This window comes from Delphinapterus leucas, chromosome 2 (assembly GCF_059928025.1).
Source record: "Delphinapterus leucas isolate spDelLeu-1000000601 "Yukka" chromosome 2, BTC_Dleu_Yukka2, whole genome shotgun sequence".
NCBI classification, from domain to species: domain Eukaryota; kingdom Metazoa; phylum Chordata; class Mammalia; order Artiodactyla; family Monodontidae; genus Delphinapterus; species Delphinapterus leucas.
In genome coordinates, this window is record NC_143130.1 from 36,316,939 (window position 1) to 36,332,130 (window position 15,192).

At 47.1% G+C, this 15,192-nt stretch overlaps 1 protein-coding gene and 1 pseudogene across 2 annotated transcripts in view; both read left to right on the forward strand.

Moving 5' to 3' along the window:
* FAH (fumarylacetoacetate hydrolase) overlaps window positions 1-919 on the forward strand; it is a 35,812-nt gene extending 34,893 nt beyond the window's left edge. For both annotated transcript variants that reach the window (XM_022554574.3, XM_022554575.3), the window contains one exon: window positions 704-919. In XM_022554574.3, the coding sequence (XP_022410282.1) occupies window positions 704-783 (80 nt within the window). In that variant the 3' untranslated portion in view covers window positions 784-919. The remainder of the gene's footprint in view (window positions 1-703) is intronic.
* A 115-nt stretch (window positions 920-1,034) lies between these two features.
* On the forward strand, window positions 1,035-14,398 carry LOC149749982 (annexin A2 pseudogene; annotated as a pseudogene).
* The last annotated feature ends 794 nt before the right edge of the window (window positions 14,399-15,192 follow it).

Sequence of the window (15,192 nt, forward strand, 5' to 3'; positions counted from 1 at the left end):
ATATCATCTTTGCAACAGCCCTACGCAGTGAGTACTATCATTAGATCCATTTCACAGATGAGGAAACTGAGTTCCAGAGACTTCCCTCGTGGTCCAGCGGTAAAGACTCCACACTCCCAATGCAGGGGACCCGGGTTTGATCCCTGGTCAGGAAACTAGATCCCGCATGCTGCAACTAGGCTAAAGGAACCCGCGTGCCACAATGAAGATCCCACGTGCCACAACTAAGACCCGATGCAGCCAAATAAATAAACATTAAAAATAAAAAAAACAACGAAAAGAAAAGAAACTGAGTTCCAAGGGGACTCAAGGTCATGGAGCCAGTAGGTGGAAGAGCCAGGATTTGAACCCAGTCAGTCTAGCCTCAGGCTAATTAGCAAGCCTAGGATTTGAACTCAGACTTACTTAGGGAGAGTTGACCTATACCTATTGCTTTACCTCTCGGGAAAGCCAAGGTGCCATCCTTGCACCTCTTGTGAGGGTCCCTGACAGTAGGGCGAGCCTGGAGTTCCATCTTGGTGCTCCTGTAGCTCTGCCCAGCTTCTGGAGAAGGTGGTTTTTCTGTCGAAAATACGTTTGTCCTTCGGATGGCGCCTTCCTGCCTTGGGCCCAGCTGTGTGCTGACCGGCACCGTGGCCGCTTGGGCGTTGGTTCCCCTGAGCCCAGCGGCTTCGTGGCTGACCCCTGTCCTCCTCTGTTGCAGGACAGTGCCAGGGGGACGGGTACCGCATTGGCTTTGGCCAGTGTGTGGGAAAAGTGCTGCCTGCCCTCTCAGCGGCCTGAGGTTCTCTCTGCCTTCCTGGAAACACAAGCCTTGAGCACTGCCCTCTCCACCTCCCTGCGGGGGACCAGGGGCCCCAATGAGGCCACAGGCCTGGTTCTTCATTCAGTAATAAATAAAGCCATCGTGCTCCCTCTCCATCTGGGCCTGGCACGGCTCTGAGTGCGCAACGTCTCCTCGTGTTCTTGGTTTGACCCAGTGGGTCAAGGTGTGTACCGCTTCCTTGAGAGACATTCATTAATTCGTTTTCTAGTTTTTATTAGTGAGGCTGAGGGTCTGCTGTTCCTCCTCAGACATTCTAGAGCTCCCAATATTCTCTGGAACACGGAAGAAAGAATGGCACTTGTATTAGCTCAGAGTCCTCCAGAGAAATGCGACCAAGTAGATGTGTATATAGAGAGAGACATTTATTTTAAGGAACTGGCTTATGTGATTGTAGAGGCTGGCAAGTCCAAAATCTGCAGGGTGGGCCACAGGCTCGAGACCCAGGGAAGAGCTACAGTTGGAGTCTGAAGGTGGTCTGCTGGAGAATCCCCAGTTCCAGGGAGATCAGGCTTTTTTCTCTTAAGGCCTTCAACAGACTAGATGAAGCCTACCCATATTATGGAGGATAATCTGCTTTACTCAAAGTCCCCTGACTTAGATGTTAATCTCACCTGAAATCTACCTTCACAGCCACATCTACACTGATGTTTGAACAAATATCTGAGTACCGTGGTTCAGCCAAGTTGGCACATAAATTTACGCACCATAGTACCCCTCACGTTCAGTATTTCTTGGGGCCGACTGATGGATGTACGTGGGGTGCAGACTTGGTTCAAGGGCCCTGTAGCCGTATCAGCACATTATGAACCTTTGGCTGAGCCCCCAAGTCAAGGGTTCACACACCTGAACTGTGAGAGGGCAGGAAAAGGGCCAGGGGCTTGCTTTTCTCCCCTTGCAAGTCCAACAGAGTCAGGAGAGTGAGCCTTGCCCCGTCTCCTCTGCCCTGCCCGCTGCAGACAGGCAGCCTGGTTCCTGGTGACCACAGGGGAAGAGGATGCCTGGTGACACATCTTGGGCCTAATGGACCCCACACCAGGGCCTGGGAGGATGACTGAGCCTGCGGAGCCTGCCCATTAGATCACGCTAGTCATTCATTCATTTATTCACCAAATCGTTATTGAGTGCCTTCTCTGTGCCAGGTACTGTACTAGGCACAAGAGGTGCAGCAGTCACAGAATAGCTGTGACTTGTGATGCCCTGTGCCCTGTGATGATTACTTCCTAGCGGAGGGAGATAGACAGGAAACAAATGGACAAGGAAAAGATACGTACTATTGAAACGGAGCAGGACCCTATGGTCTATTCCCCCCATGTTCTCCTCCTGCCTTCTGTCTGTGGAAAAACTTTAGCCAAAGGATAAGTTTAATCAGAGAAGTGAGAAAATGCATAAACAAAGCAAAACAGTCAAAGGAGACCAAATAATAATAGTTTAGTCATTAAGCATAGTCAAGGACCTTTAGTTCCTTCTCAAGGGCTATAGATAATTTTCTGAGCCATATCCTGTGAGCTGTCTTATAGATACTGAAACCCACACCAGGTGGAGAAGTTAACTACCTGATGACCAGACTGTAGCCATGACATAAACTGCCACAATTCCGAGAATTGGCCTCAAAGAAATGGAAACAAACCAACCCTGGAACTGAAGATTAACTGTGCTTAAAGCCATCAACATGATGGTGGTCAGACCACCGATGACCAGTTTCAAGATGACTGTCAGAGCTGTTTCTGCATGTAGCCCCCTCCCTCTGTCTAAAAAAGCTCTTGCCCCCTGATTGTCAGTTGGGGGGGAGTCAGCCTTAGGACAGGAGTCCGCCCTCCACCCCCACCCCCAGCATCCAGAATAAAGCAAACTCTCCTTTCCACCAACCTTGCCTCTTCATTGGCTTTGAGTGGCTAGCAGCCGGACCCCACTTTCGGTTACACTATGACAGATGGCGATAGATTCTATGGAACAATGGGGGACATGGGTGCCGTTATTAACAGGGTGGTCAGAGAAGGCCTTAGTGCCTCTGGTTCTTAGTGCTTTTTTGCTAGACAGCTGAAGAAAGTGAGGGATCAAGGCATATGGACATCTGGGGCAGAGTGCTCCAGGCAGAGGGTCCAGCCAGTGCAAAGACCTGAGAGTGGAGGATGTTTATCAATTCTAAGGAACATTAAGGTATTTCTTTCTCACCTAAAAGCATTTTGGAGCCAGGAAGTCTGGAGTTTGTATGGCAACTCCACAGTGTCATTAGGGACCCAGGGTGCTGAGGCACATGGGGTTCAACCTCAAGGTCACTGCATGGTGCAAAAAGCTGCTGGAGCTCCAGCCAATACTCCCAAGTTCCAGGCTTGCAGAAAGAAAAATTAAAGAGGTGAGGGTTGGGGGGATGAAGGGCTGAAGGGCCCTCCTCCTAGATGAGTTAGGTACCCTTTGAGCAGCCTTCCTGGGAACCCCATACTACACTTTTCTTGCGTTTTATTGCCAAGAACATAGTCACAAGACCACACCTCATTGCAAGGAAGGCTGGGAATATAGTCTTTTAACTAAACACATTGCTTCCTCAGCTTAAAATCGGAGCTCGACTGCTAAAGAAGAAGGGCAGAATGAATCCTCGGGGGTGGGGTGCAGCTCGTAGGCTCTGCCACACACAGGCTGGGAAGCATCGTGCTCTGAGGCTGAACTGGTCTTGCACAGCTGATTTTATTCCACGAAGCTGCGCCCTGGGGCCATGGTCTTCAATGCTTTGCTGATTTCAGTGGAAATCCTGTACAGTAAGTCCCCTGCATACGAATGAGTTCCGTTCCGAGGGTGCGTTCGTAAGTCCAATTTGTTCGAAAGTCCAACAAAGTTAGCCTAGGTGCTCACCTAACACAATCGGCTGTACACTGCTGCTTTTCACTTGCTTCCAGACATCCTGGGCTTGAAATAAAGATACTGTAGGACTGTACTCTATACAGTGCTGGACAGTAAAGGACACAAAAGCACAGCCACTTGTAGAGGATGCACGCACGTGACAATGTACTCCAGACACGTGGACTAACAACGTGATTGGACGTGCAAACGCACGTTCGCATCTTTGAAAGTTCACAACTTGAAGGTTCGTAAGTAGGGGACTTACTGTAGAGTCACCAGGGTCTCCCAGAGCCCTACTGTCTAGATAAGATTGATCCAAACACGTATTCTCTGAATTTGGAAGACCGAAGTCTTCCTTGGGTTTGTTCTGAATTCCTGTGGGCTGTGTTCCCAGGGCCACCTCAGCTCCTGCTTGCTCCACTGAAATCTCTGTTCCCCACCTCGTGTTTGGGAGTGTTCCCTTAGCTCTATCTCCTGGCATCAGCAGGCATGAGTGACCCATCTTGTTTTCCTCACCTACACCTAAAGAGCTATCGCACATGGCAGATCTTCACCTGAGGTCCCTGGGTCGTGGGCAAAAGTCATCTAAAATCATTATCAGTCCACTTGCCCGCTGGTACCAGAGAGTGCTGATGCCAGCTATGGAGATCACATACTTATCCCCTCACCGTGCATTTAATGGGCTTAGGGGCTGGTGATGCTGGATGAACCCGCTGGATCTGGCCCTGGAGTCTGAGACGCACACAGGGTGGATGTTAATAGGGGGTCTGGCGTGCGATTTCTCCAGCGATTACTTTCCCTTAACCTTCAGCAACATGAGCCTCTTTGTTTTCCAGCCTTGATCTCACAATTCCCATTGCCAGCTCCAGATGAGAAGTGAATTTAATAGTCTAGTTCGGGAACCGAGCTCACTGAAACCCACCTGTGTAGAATGGTAATGAAATAGACAAAAATGCGTTTCATGGCCAAATCTTCTCTTTTTAACAATGGTTTGTTAAGAACTAGAGACGTTTGATCAAATAGATGGAGCTGACAGATCTGGTGATGAACATACCACGGCAAATTGGCTGTAATTATCACTGTATCTTCCTTATTAATTCATACTTCATTCACGCTTCCTGTTTTAACCAGTGGCCCATGATGAATCTAAATGGATGACTATGCAACTGAGAATAGAATCCATTTTTTTTTTTTTTTTTTTTTTTTTTTGTGGTACGCGGGCCTCTCGCTGTTGTGGCCTCTCCCGTTGCGGAGCACAGGCTCCGGACGCGCAGGCTCGGTGTCCATGGCTCACGGGCCCAGCCGCTCCGCGGCATGTGGGATCTTCCCAGACCAGGGCACGAACCCGTGTCCCCTGCACCGGCAGGCGGACTCTCAACCACTGCGCCACCAGGGAAGCCCTAGAATCCATTTTAAACTTCACTTGAGGAGGAGGAGCAAACCTAGTGATGTTTCTGCCAGGATGCAGCCTGCTGGATGGTGTCAGAGGGCTTCGGCTGGACTCACGGGCGTGCCACTGCCCTGGGCCTGGCAGGCACGGGGTACCAGGGCCCAGGAGACCCTGCCCTGGGCGGGTGGGGAGCAAGGGAAGAGGAGCCTTGTTGCTTTCACCATGGGACTTCCCTGCCCTGCGCCTGCTCACTCACGCTGGTTTACCTTAAAATGCCATTTACAGGGCTTCCCCGGTGGCGCAGTGGTTGAGAATCCGCCTGCTGATGCAGGGGACACGGGTTCGAGCCCTGGTCTGGGAAGATCCCACATGCCGCGGAGCAACTGGGTCCGTGAGCCACAGCTACTGAGCCTGCGCGTCTGGAGCCTGTGCTCCGCAACAAGAGAGGCCGCGATACTGAGAGGCCCGCGCACCGTGATGAAGAGTGGCCCCCCACTCGCCGCAACTAGAGAAAGCCCTCGCACAGAAACGAAGACCCAACACAGCCAAAAATAAATAAATAAGTAAATAAAAAGCCATTCAGAGCTATTCTGAGGATGAGGGTGGATTTCGGCCAAGATAATGTTTTTGAAGGGCAAGGGAACTTTAGGATTTTTTTGGTTTTGGCTCCACCCGTCAGCATGTGGGATCTTCCCCGACCAGGGATTGAACCCACGCCCACTGCATTGGAAGCACGGGGTCTTAACCACTGGGCCACCAGGGAAGTCCGGGAACTTTAGGATTTTAAGTATCATAATTAATAATTATCTCAAAGAGTCTCAATACCAAAATGGACCTCCAAAGTGTTTACATTTAAAATTTTCTTTTCTTTCTTTAGTTTGGGAGCGTGTTCCTTTTAGCAACCCCAGAAGAATTAATGTGTCAGGGTTGCATTCCACAGTAAGAGTTTGTTTTCTGTGTATCTCTCTCTCTCTGTCCTCTCTGATACTCCAGGGCTGAGGGAGAGGCAGAAAGTTACTCAAAGAACTACCGATCTATGGGAGATGGTTACAAATGATGGTTGCTTGAAGGGTCTGTTTTGTCTGTTTGGCTTTGTTTTTTTTCTGCTCTTAGAGAGAAACTAAATAAGACTGGGGCCAGTCTTATTTTGAGGCTCTCTGCCAACAGCACATAAAAGCTGGAACAATAAGACCTTTCTTGAAGCGGGATCTGGATGGAACATCTCTGTGTCTACAAAGGACTTGATCCCAGAGATGAATACATTATTGCTGTCTGTGATTTTTGAGCAATGTCTATCTTCATTAGATTTTAAGCTCCTGGGGGCAGAGTCAGCTTTTGCTCATGGAAAGTTCTTCATTACCTAGCACAGAGTAGGCACTCAATATATACTTGTTAAATAAATGAATGAATATCTGGGAGATTATTGGGAACAGGGATTATGTTGTATTCATAAGTCCACCCCTGCTTGGCCAAGAAGACACATGGAGACCCACTTATGTCTCAATATTTAAGAAATACAAGTGAAGCTAAAAACTGTTAAACACTCTGTATTCTCCTACCTTGGCATACACATTTTCATAATTACAAAACAAAAATATTTGCAAAGCTATGGTTTTTATATGATTGAAAACTGGCAAAATATCAAATATAAATGAATATAATTATCATTGCACTTGAAGAGTGTTGACGGGCTGGTGATGTTAGAATGAGCGTTAAAGATGTACAAATTCATGAATTGCTATGTCAATATTTTTAAAATAAAATTTTATTTTTTAAGTTAGTTTTTCTTGCCTTAATTTCATTAGAATCACTAATTATCCTATCTTAATCAAGCTTTTCACATAATTTGGGTTTTATTGACAGACTAATGTAAATGATTACAAAGTAAATTGAGTTATACTCAAAGTATATGAAATGTAAATATTTTCATCAACACCTTAAATGTTAAAAATTGAAAAACTTACTTTACATTCATTTCCAGTTATTTTTCTTTGACATTCAAAATTATCTATTAAAATGAAAAGGCAAGATACAAATTATAATTAAAGAACATCAGCATTTCATATCAAGCTTATTTAAATCAAGTTGAAATGTTTAAATTTAGTTTTTTTACATTCGATTAAATCCTATTAAGTGCTTTTTATAAAAATAAAACTATTTATAATCCTAGCGTTCAGTGTCCATCTGGTTGCCAAAGTAAAGGATTAGTATCACGCTCCATTTATGTTATGTCGAGACTTATGTACACATAAATTAATATGAATTAGTTAACATTGCAAAATGTGCCCTAATTGTCATGTGCAGCTGTTGTGAATCCCGTGCCAGAACCACGAATTGGAAAACAATCAAGAAAATGAATTTTGGGTAGAACTGAAAAATGACACAGGTTGGGGCAAGAATCAGTTGCATCCATGCTAGGAGGAAGTATTGAGTGACCTAATTAGTCTCTTCTCTTACCAAAGTGCTTTCACTCCCCCACCCCCACCCCCGCAGGAGGGAGGACGCCCCCATCGCCAGCGCTGGCTGTGACCCACCACACGGCTGTGTGGCATTCACGTGGGCACTTATTTTGTGGACGCAGCCCAGAGGTGTGAAGAGGCGTTCCCCTGGGGCCTGGGCAGTATTACTCTTGAGAGGTTACGTAGGATACAGGTGGGGCTGCATCAGGATGAGTCCCAAGGGGAGAGGGGCCCGCGTGCTCTTGAATATATTCATTTGTGTGTGTATGTTTGTGATATGCTGAGCCCTCCGGGGCATGGATCCCAGGGAAAGCCCGCCTATTCCCCAAGCCTAAAGGCACTATTGCTTCTTTACCTCCACCTCTGGACCCCCCACTGTCTCTGATAGTTTTTGTATAAGAGAAGAGACTTGTTCATTTCACATAGCTAGTGAGTGGCAGAGCTGAGACTGGATTCCGCAACTTTGAACTTCTAGGGCAACACTTTTCTCAGCCTGGCAAATTGTGGTGTTTTTTGGGGTTTTCTTGAGAAATGGTAACATTTTATTACCATTAAAACAAATCTTTTTATTTGGAAATAATTTCAAACTTACAGAAAACTTGCAAGAATTAGGATAGTATAAAGAACACCATATAAAGACCGCACCAGAAGTCTCTGGCCATATTTAACTAGTGTTAACATTTTACCCCATTTGCTGTGTTATTTGCGCTTTTTCTCTTTACATGTACATATGTTTATACTCTCCAATATGATATATGTAAATGTATATACTCAGACTAGTTTTTCTGTACCATTTAAGGGTAATTTACATATATTATGGTCCTTTATCCTTAAATACTTCCGAGTGTATTCTTAGCACAGGGATATTTTCTTTTTCTTTTTAATGTTTATTTTATTTATTTATTTATGTTTTAACATCTTTATTGGAGTATAATTGCTTTACAATATTGTGTTAGTTTCTACTGTATAACATAGTGAATCAGCTATATGTATACATATATCCCCATATATCCTCCATCTTGCGTCTCCCTCCCAGCCTCCCTATCCCACCCCTCTAGGTGGACACAAAGCACCAAGCTGATCTTGTGCTATGCAGCTGCTTCCCACTAGCTATCTATTTGACATTTGGTAGTGTATGTATGTCAGTGCTACTCTCTCACTTTGTGCACAGGGATATTTTCTTACATAACCACAGTGCCACTATCAACCTCATGAAATTTAACATTGAGGCTGGCAAATTGTGGAACAGCGGTTGGAACTTTGATTTTGACCCATGGAAGTGAGCTTCTTAAGAGCAGGGCTGTGCTTGACTCATCTTTGTGTCCAAACCCCCCATTAAACAGTAGCTGCTCGTAAATGTGTGTGGCGTTGCATCAAGGAGTTCCCTGTTTCCCAGCTATGAGCTCAACACGAAGCTCTTCTTTCAAATAATCTTAGAGCTGTATTTGGTAATCTAAGAGAAGGAAAAAATCATGTGCATAAGAATGGTCACTGAAGCACTGCTTATGTAGCCCAAATTTCAGCCTGCTGGGTGTCATCCCATCTCTTAGCCCTCTGGGGTCATTCTTTCCTTAGCATACATTCATAGGAAGCCAGAGGCCCCATTCTACCATCAGGGTGAAACCCAACATTTCCCCATTTGATGGGCTGACTGTTATGAAATGAGGCTGGCTGATACTACAGAGTATAATTATGAGGGGGAGGCATGTGTCAACCAGCTACTTCTCTGTGTAGTTAGGCTGAAGGCTTCTGAGTTCTGTGGTCCCTCTTAATTATTGTATTAGGGCCAGAGGGCACTCCTTTCTTGGAGAAGGGAGTACAACAGAACTTAGCAAGGTCACCCCGTCCTTGGTGCAGAAGGGAGGAGAGATAGTGGGCCAGACTTTGTAAGAAGCCCAAGGGGCATCGGTGACAGACACTCTGATCCCCTTTCTGAAGTATTCAAAGTTAGAGAGTTGGTTTTGGAGCACTCGGTGGGCCATGCCTAAGATCTGTTGGCAGGGAAGAGCAGCCAGGGCTCAGTGTAGGTTATTCTCTCTCAAGCTTCCCAGGTGATTCCGATGCACGCTAAAGTTTGAGAGCCACTGTACCAGAAAATACTTCCTACTGCATCCCAATCAATAAAGATAATAGTTCTGCATCTGGGGACGCTCGCAGCGCACTGCACCCAGCCCAGCTTCTCTCAGAATGTCTACCGTTCATGAACTTCTCTGCAAGCTCAGCTTGGAGGGTGATCACTCCACACCTCCAAGTGCATATGGGTCAGTCAAAGCGTACACCAACTTTGATGCTGAGCGGGACGCTCTGAACATTGAAACGCCCATCAAGACTAAAAGTGTGGATGAGGTCACCATCATTAACACCTTGACCAACCGCAGCAATGAACAGAGACAGAATACTGCCTTCGCCTACCAGAGAAGGACCAAAAAGGAACTTGCATAAGTACTGAAGGCAGCCTTGTCCAGCCACCTGGAGACAGTGATTTGGGGTCTATTGAAAACACCTGCTCAGTATGACGCTTCCGATCGGAAAGCCTCCGATCGGAAGGCTGGGGACCGATGAGGACTCCCTCATTGAGATCAGCTGCTCAAGGACCAACCAAGAGCTACAGGAAATCAACAGAGTCTACAAGGAAACGTACAAGACCGATCTGGGGAAGGACATCATTTCCGACACATCTGGTGACTTCCGCAAGCTGATGATTGCCCTTGCGAAGGGTCAAAAGGCAGAGGACGGCTATGTCATTGATTATGAACTGACTGACCAAGATGCCTGGGATCTCTGTGATGCTGGCATGAAGAGGAGAGGAACTAACGTTCCCAAGTGGATCAGCATCATGACCCAGCGGAGCGTGTGCCACCTCCAGAAAGTATTTGAAAGGTACAAGAGCTACAGCCCTTATGACATGCTGGAGAGCATCAAGAAGGAGGTCAGAGGAGACCTGGAAAATGCCTTCCTGAACCGAGCCCAGTGCATTCAGACCAAGCCCCTGTATTTTGCTGACAGACTGTACAACTCCATGAAGGGCAAGGTCACTCACGATAAGGTCCTGATTAGAATCATGATCTCCCACAGTGAAGTGGACATGTTGAAAATTAGACCTGAATTCAAGAAAAAGTATGGCAAGTCCCTGTACTATTACATTCAGCAAGACACCAAAGGCGACCACCAGAAAGCGCTGCTGTACCTGTGTGGTAGGGATGACTGAAGCCCGTGATGGCCCAAGGGTCCAGGATGGCTGCTCCGCGCTCCCAGCTAACAGTTCTACACAATCAGCTTGTGGCTAACAGTCCCCTTGTGCCCATCCCCGGGAGGATGACGTTAGCACTGCCCACCCCACCCGCTCCATCCTTAGTTTAGTTGCCTAAGCATTACCTGGCTTTCCGATCTAGTCTCTCTTTATAGTCAAAGAAATGAACATTCCAAGGAGTTGGAAGTGAAATCTATGATGTGAAACACTTTGCCTTCTGAGTACTGTGTCGTAAACAGATGAATAAACTGAATTTTTACTTTAGGAAAAAAAAATAAAGATAATAAAAAATAGTTCACCTTCATCGGGCAGGGGACAGTGGTACCCCTTAATTGCATTACCTCAGGGAATTGCCATTTTCCTTCTCTCTGTTGTATTGTAGGGGCCCTGATCACCTTAACAACCCACAGAACTTCATGAGTGTCTATTATATACATGACATTATGCTAACCGGCTCTGGTGAAGTAGCAAGGACCACACATGGCACATGCTTGCCAGAGGGTGAGAGAAAACCCCTATGGAAGTCCAGGAGCCTGCCATATTGGAGAACTTTCTAGGGTTCCAGCAGTCGGGGGCATGTTGGGACATTCCCCCTTAGGTGAGAAACCTTGCTTTTCCTTGCATCATCCATCAAGAAGAAAGAGGCTCCATGGATGATGGGCCTCTTTGGGTTTTTGAGGCAATGTGGAGCACATTTGTGTGTGCCACTCTGCTGCATTTACCTGGTACGTCATAAGGTTGCTGGTTCGGAATGGGACCCAGAGCAATCAAGGGCTCTAGAACGGTTCAGGCTGTGACGAAAGCTACCTGACCAATTGAGCCTTAAGACCCAGCAGACCCCATGGTACAGGAAGTGTCTGTGGCAGATAAAGATGCTGTCGGGAGCTTCTGACTTTCCCCAGTAGGAGAATCAGAGTGCTGACCCAACTGCAGTAAGATTGGAAGAGAGGACTCAAGGCAGTCTTGAGGAGATGTATGTAGAAGGATGTCTTTGAAGGAGCCCTGGATGTGAAGATATTCATGTGCCACCTAAATGCCTATCAAAAGGTATCCATTGCAGAGAAGGCTGTCAGTAATCAGGTGGACACCATGACCCAACCTGAGGATGCCTTCCCCTCTCCACTCTGGTGTGTCCTCAGTGGTACTGTGAACAAAGTGACCGTAGTGGAAGGGATGGAGGCTGTACATGGGTTTAACGACATGGGCTTTCCCTCACTATGGCCCACCTGGCTGGTTTCCATCACTTCTGGGTAGGCACCCTGCCCAGGATTAAGCCAATGCCCAGCCCCTGATGCACGGCATCCTTCCCCAGGGATGGGTCGTGCGAGACAGGCCAGCCACCACTGGCAAGTTGATTACACCGGACCCCTTCCATCATGGAGGGTGGTGGGAATAGATTCGTATTCTGCATACGGATTAGCTACCTCTGCCCTCCTCACCGTTTGTGGTGTTTCATTTATCTCAGCGTATCTCACAAACATGACCTTCAACCAGACAACCCATTTGTTTCTTGTTCGTTTGTTTTTTTAAGTTTTTTTTTGATGTGGACCATTTTTAAAGTCTTTATTGAATTTGTTACAACATTGCTTCTGTTCTATGTTTTGGTTTTTTGGCCCTGAGGCCTGTGGGATCTTAGCTCCCCGACCAGGGATCGAACCCGCACCTCCTGCATTGGAAGGCAAAGTCTTAACCACTGGACCACCAGGGAAGTCCCTGAGAACTCATTTGTGAAGGAAGTGCAGCTGTGGGTTCATGTCCAGGAAATTCACTGGTTTACCACATGCCTCATCACCCAGAAGCAGTTGGCTTGAGTGAAATTTAGAATGGCCTGTGGAAGGCTCAGTATGGTGGCTGACCTACAGGATGCAGTATTCACCTTAAACCAGAGACCAATATATGTTGGCATCTTCCCTTGAGCTGGATGATGCTAGTCTAGGAAGCGAGAGTGATTCCTCTCACTATGATACCTAATAACCCAGTTATAGAATTTTTGTTTTCCATCCTGTGACCTTGGACTTGGTGGGTTTGGAAATTCCTAGTAACAAAGAAGAAATATTTCCACCAGGGAACATAGTCATGGGTCTGTTAAATTGGAAACTGAGATCATCCTGTAGTCATTTGGGTCTCCTCATCTTGGACTAGGAGGTGGAGAAGGGGATCACTGTGCTGTCAGGGTGATTTATTCCAATATCTCAGAAGAAACGGTATTGCTCCACAATGAGGGCAAGGAGGGCTAGCTCTGGAACCCAGGGATTCACTGGGGTATCTCTCGTTATTCCTCATCCCATATCCTACTCTGTAGGTCTGGGGTGGGGGCATGCATTTAGATTCCTAGCAAACTCCCCGGTGACGCTGATGCTATCCGTCCTACGACCGTAGCATGACTAGCGCGTCCTAGGGCACCTGTTCTCTTCTGAGTATTCAAAAATGCTTCCAGGTGAGGCCTTCAAGTCTTTGTCAAGTTCTTTGAGGGGGTGGGGATCAGTGGAAACTGGCAACCAAAAAAAAAGACAGGGCACCGAGAATTTGGATCCTCTGTGAAGGAAGATTTGGGTCATTCCACTGGATAAAAGACTCCAGCAGTGGAGGGACCGCCAGAAGGTAGAGGGGATATGGAATGCGTGGCAGAAGAATGACACTGTGGTTATCATCCTAGGCCTCCTGACCAGCCATAGAAGACGGGACTCTAGCAGCTATGCTTTATATGAATCGTTTCATTCACTCACCTAGAGGTGGATATGTTACAATGGAAGTTCCGGGGGGGAGTGGAACTAAACTGATAGCAGCCTCAGACAATGTGGTTGTTGATGGGAATTTATATTTTCCCCATCCACGATGGATGCTGAGTGGTAATAGGGGTGCAGTGTACTGGTTAGTTTTCGTTTGCTCTGGTTCGCTAATATATATGAAGGATATCAGCCAGAGTCCCCTGTCCTTTAGCTTCTGTTCTTGGCTGATGGTATAGGAGGTTAGGGGGCAGGAGGTGAGAAGTCAAGGTATATAGTCTCTTCTCACTGGGTTGCACTTTGATTGTCTACCTGTGGCCATGGCTTTTGTTGGGGGACTCCCCTCCCACTGCTACAGCTTCCACTGGATTCTGGGAACACCCCTTCCCCTTGTCGCTTCAGGCCCAAGTGGTAATGGACTCACCCTGTTGCCCGTCCATGGGTATTTTGCCAACCCCTTTCGTTTCCCTTAACCCTGCCCAACCTCTGGAAATATTCTTTCATTAAACCCTCTTCATTTAATGCTTTGGGTGTGCATCTCTTTCCTGCTAGGGTTCTGAGTGATACGGGTCCCAAAGACAAACTCCCCAGGAAGGAGGGAGAGTCTTAGCTGATGGTGATCAAGGACGTGAGGATTCAGGGGGCCGGTTGGTATGTCCGAGGCCGTCCTGTCCCTCTGAACACAGCCAACCTGGCTGTACTGTTTGGACAGAACGAATGAGCATGGGAATGTGGACCAGTGAGATTAGCTCGAGCACCTCTCAGCAGACTGGGCTATAAACCAAAGAGGGCACTGCAGGTTGTCATCCATCACACACGTAGGACCGATCTTCAACAGCTAGACTGCGGGGTGTGAAACCACACTAGTGGACACACCAGGCTTTGAAATTCTCTCTACCTGACATTTGGAAGCAGGACCAGCTCCTTTTGTTTTTGTTTTTGTTTTTGCGGTACGGGGGCCTCTCACCGCTGTGGCCTCTCCCGTTGCGGAGCACAGGCTCCGGACGTGCAGGCTCAGTGGCCATGGCTCACGGGCCCAGCCGCTCCGCGGCATGTGGGATCCTCCCGGACCGGGGCACGAACCCGTGTCCCCTGCATCGCCAGGCGGACTCTCAACCACTGCGCCACCAGGGAAGCCCTAGGACCAGCTCCTTTTGGATTGAGTTAGCCTCGAAATTCTGGGGCAATTTTATAGGAGAGGGAGTCACGGGTCTTTCAATTCAATAAGAGTATGTAGATATTTGCGCAACTAATTGGAAAAAATGAAATAGAGATGATGGGAATTGATATACCAAGCTGGTAAAACGAGTGTGCTATTATTCATCTCAGCCTATCTGAGCATTCTCAGGGGTCACATTTACGCTAGCAACCGTCATTCTGATTTTTTTAAATTAATTCTTATTGGACTATAGTTGCTTTCTGATTTCCTGTTTCTGCTTACTTCTGCTACCTCACTTGTCCCTGGGATGACTATCCCTTTCCAGATTACATTTCTTCACATTGACCCCCTTCCAGATGTCTTTATTGCCCCCAAATACCACAACCACAAAGTGGATTGTGTATCAGACTTTACTGAGGGTTTGGAGTAACATGGAGGGACTGTAGCAGAGCACAGAACAGGCAACAACGTAAAATCAGCCACGAGACACCACTGTCCGGAAAATCCATCACCCTTTCTCTGCAGCGGGGAGTTTCTCTCTGATCAT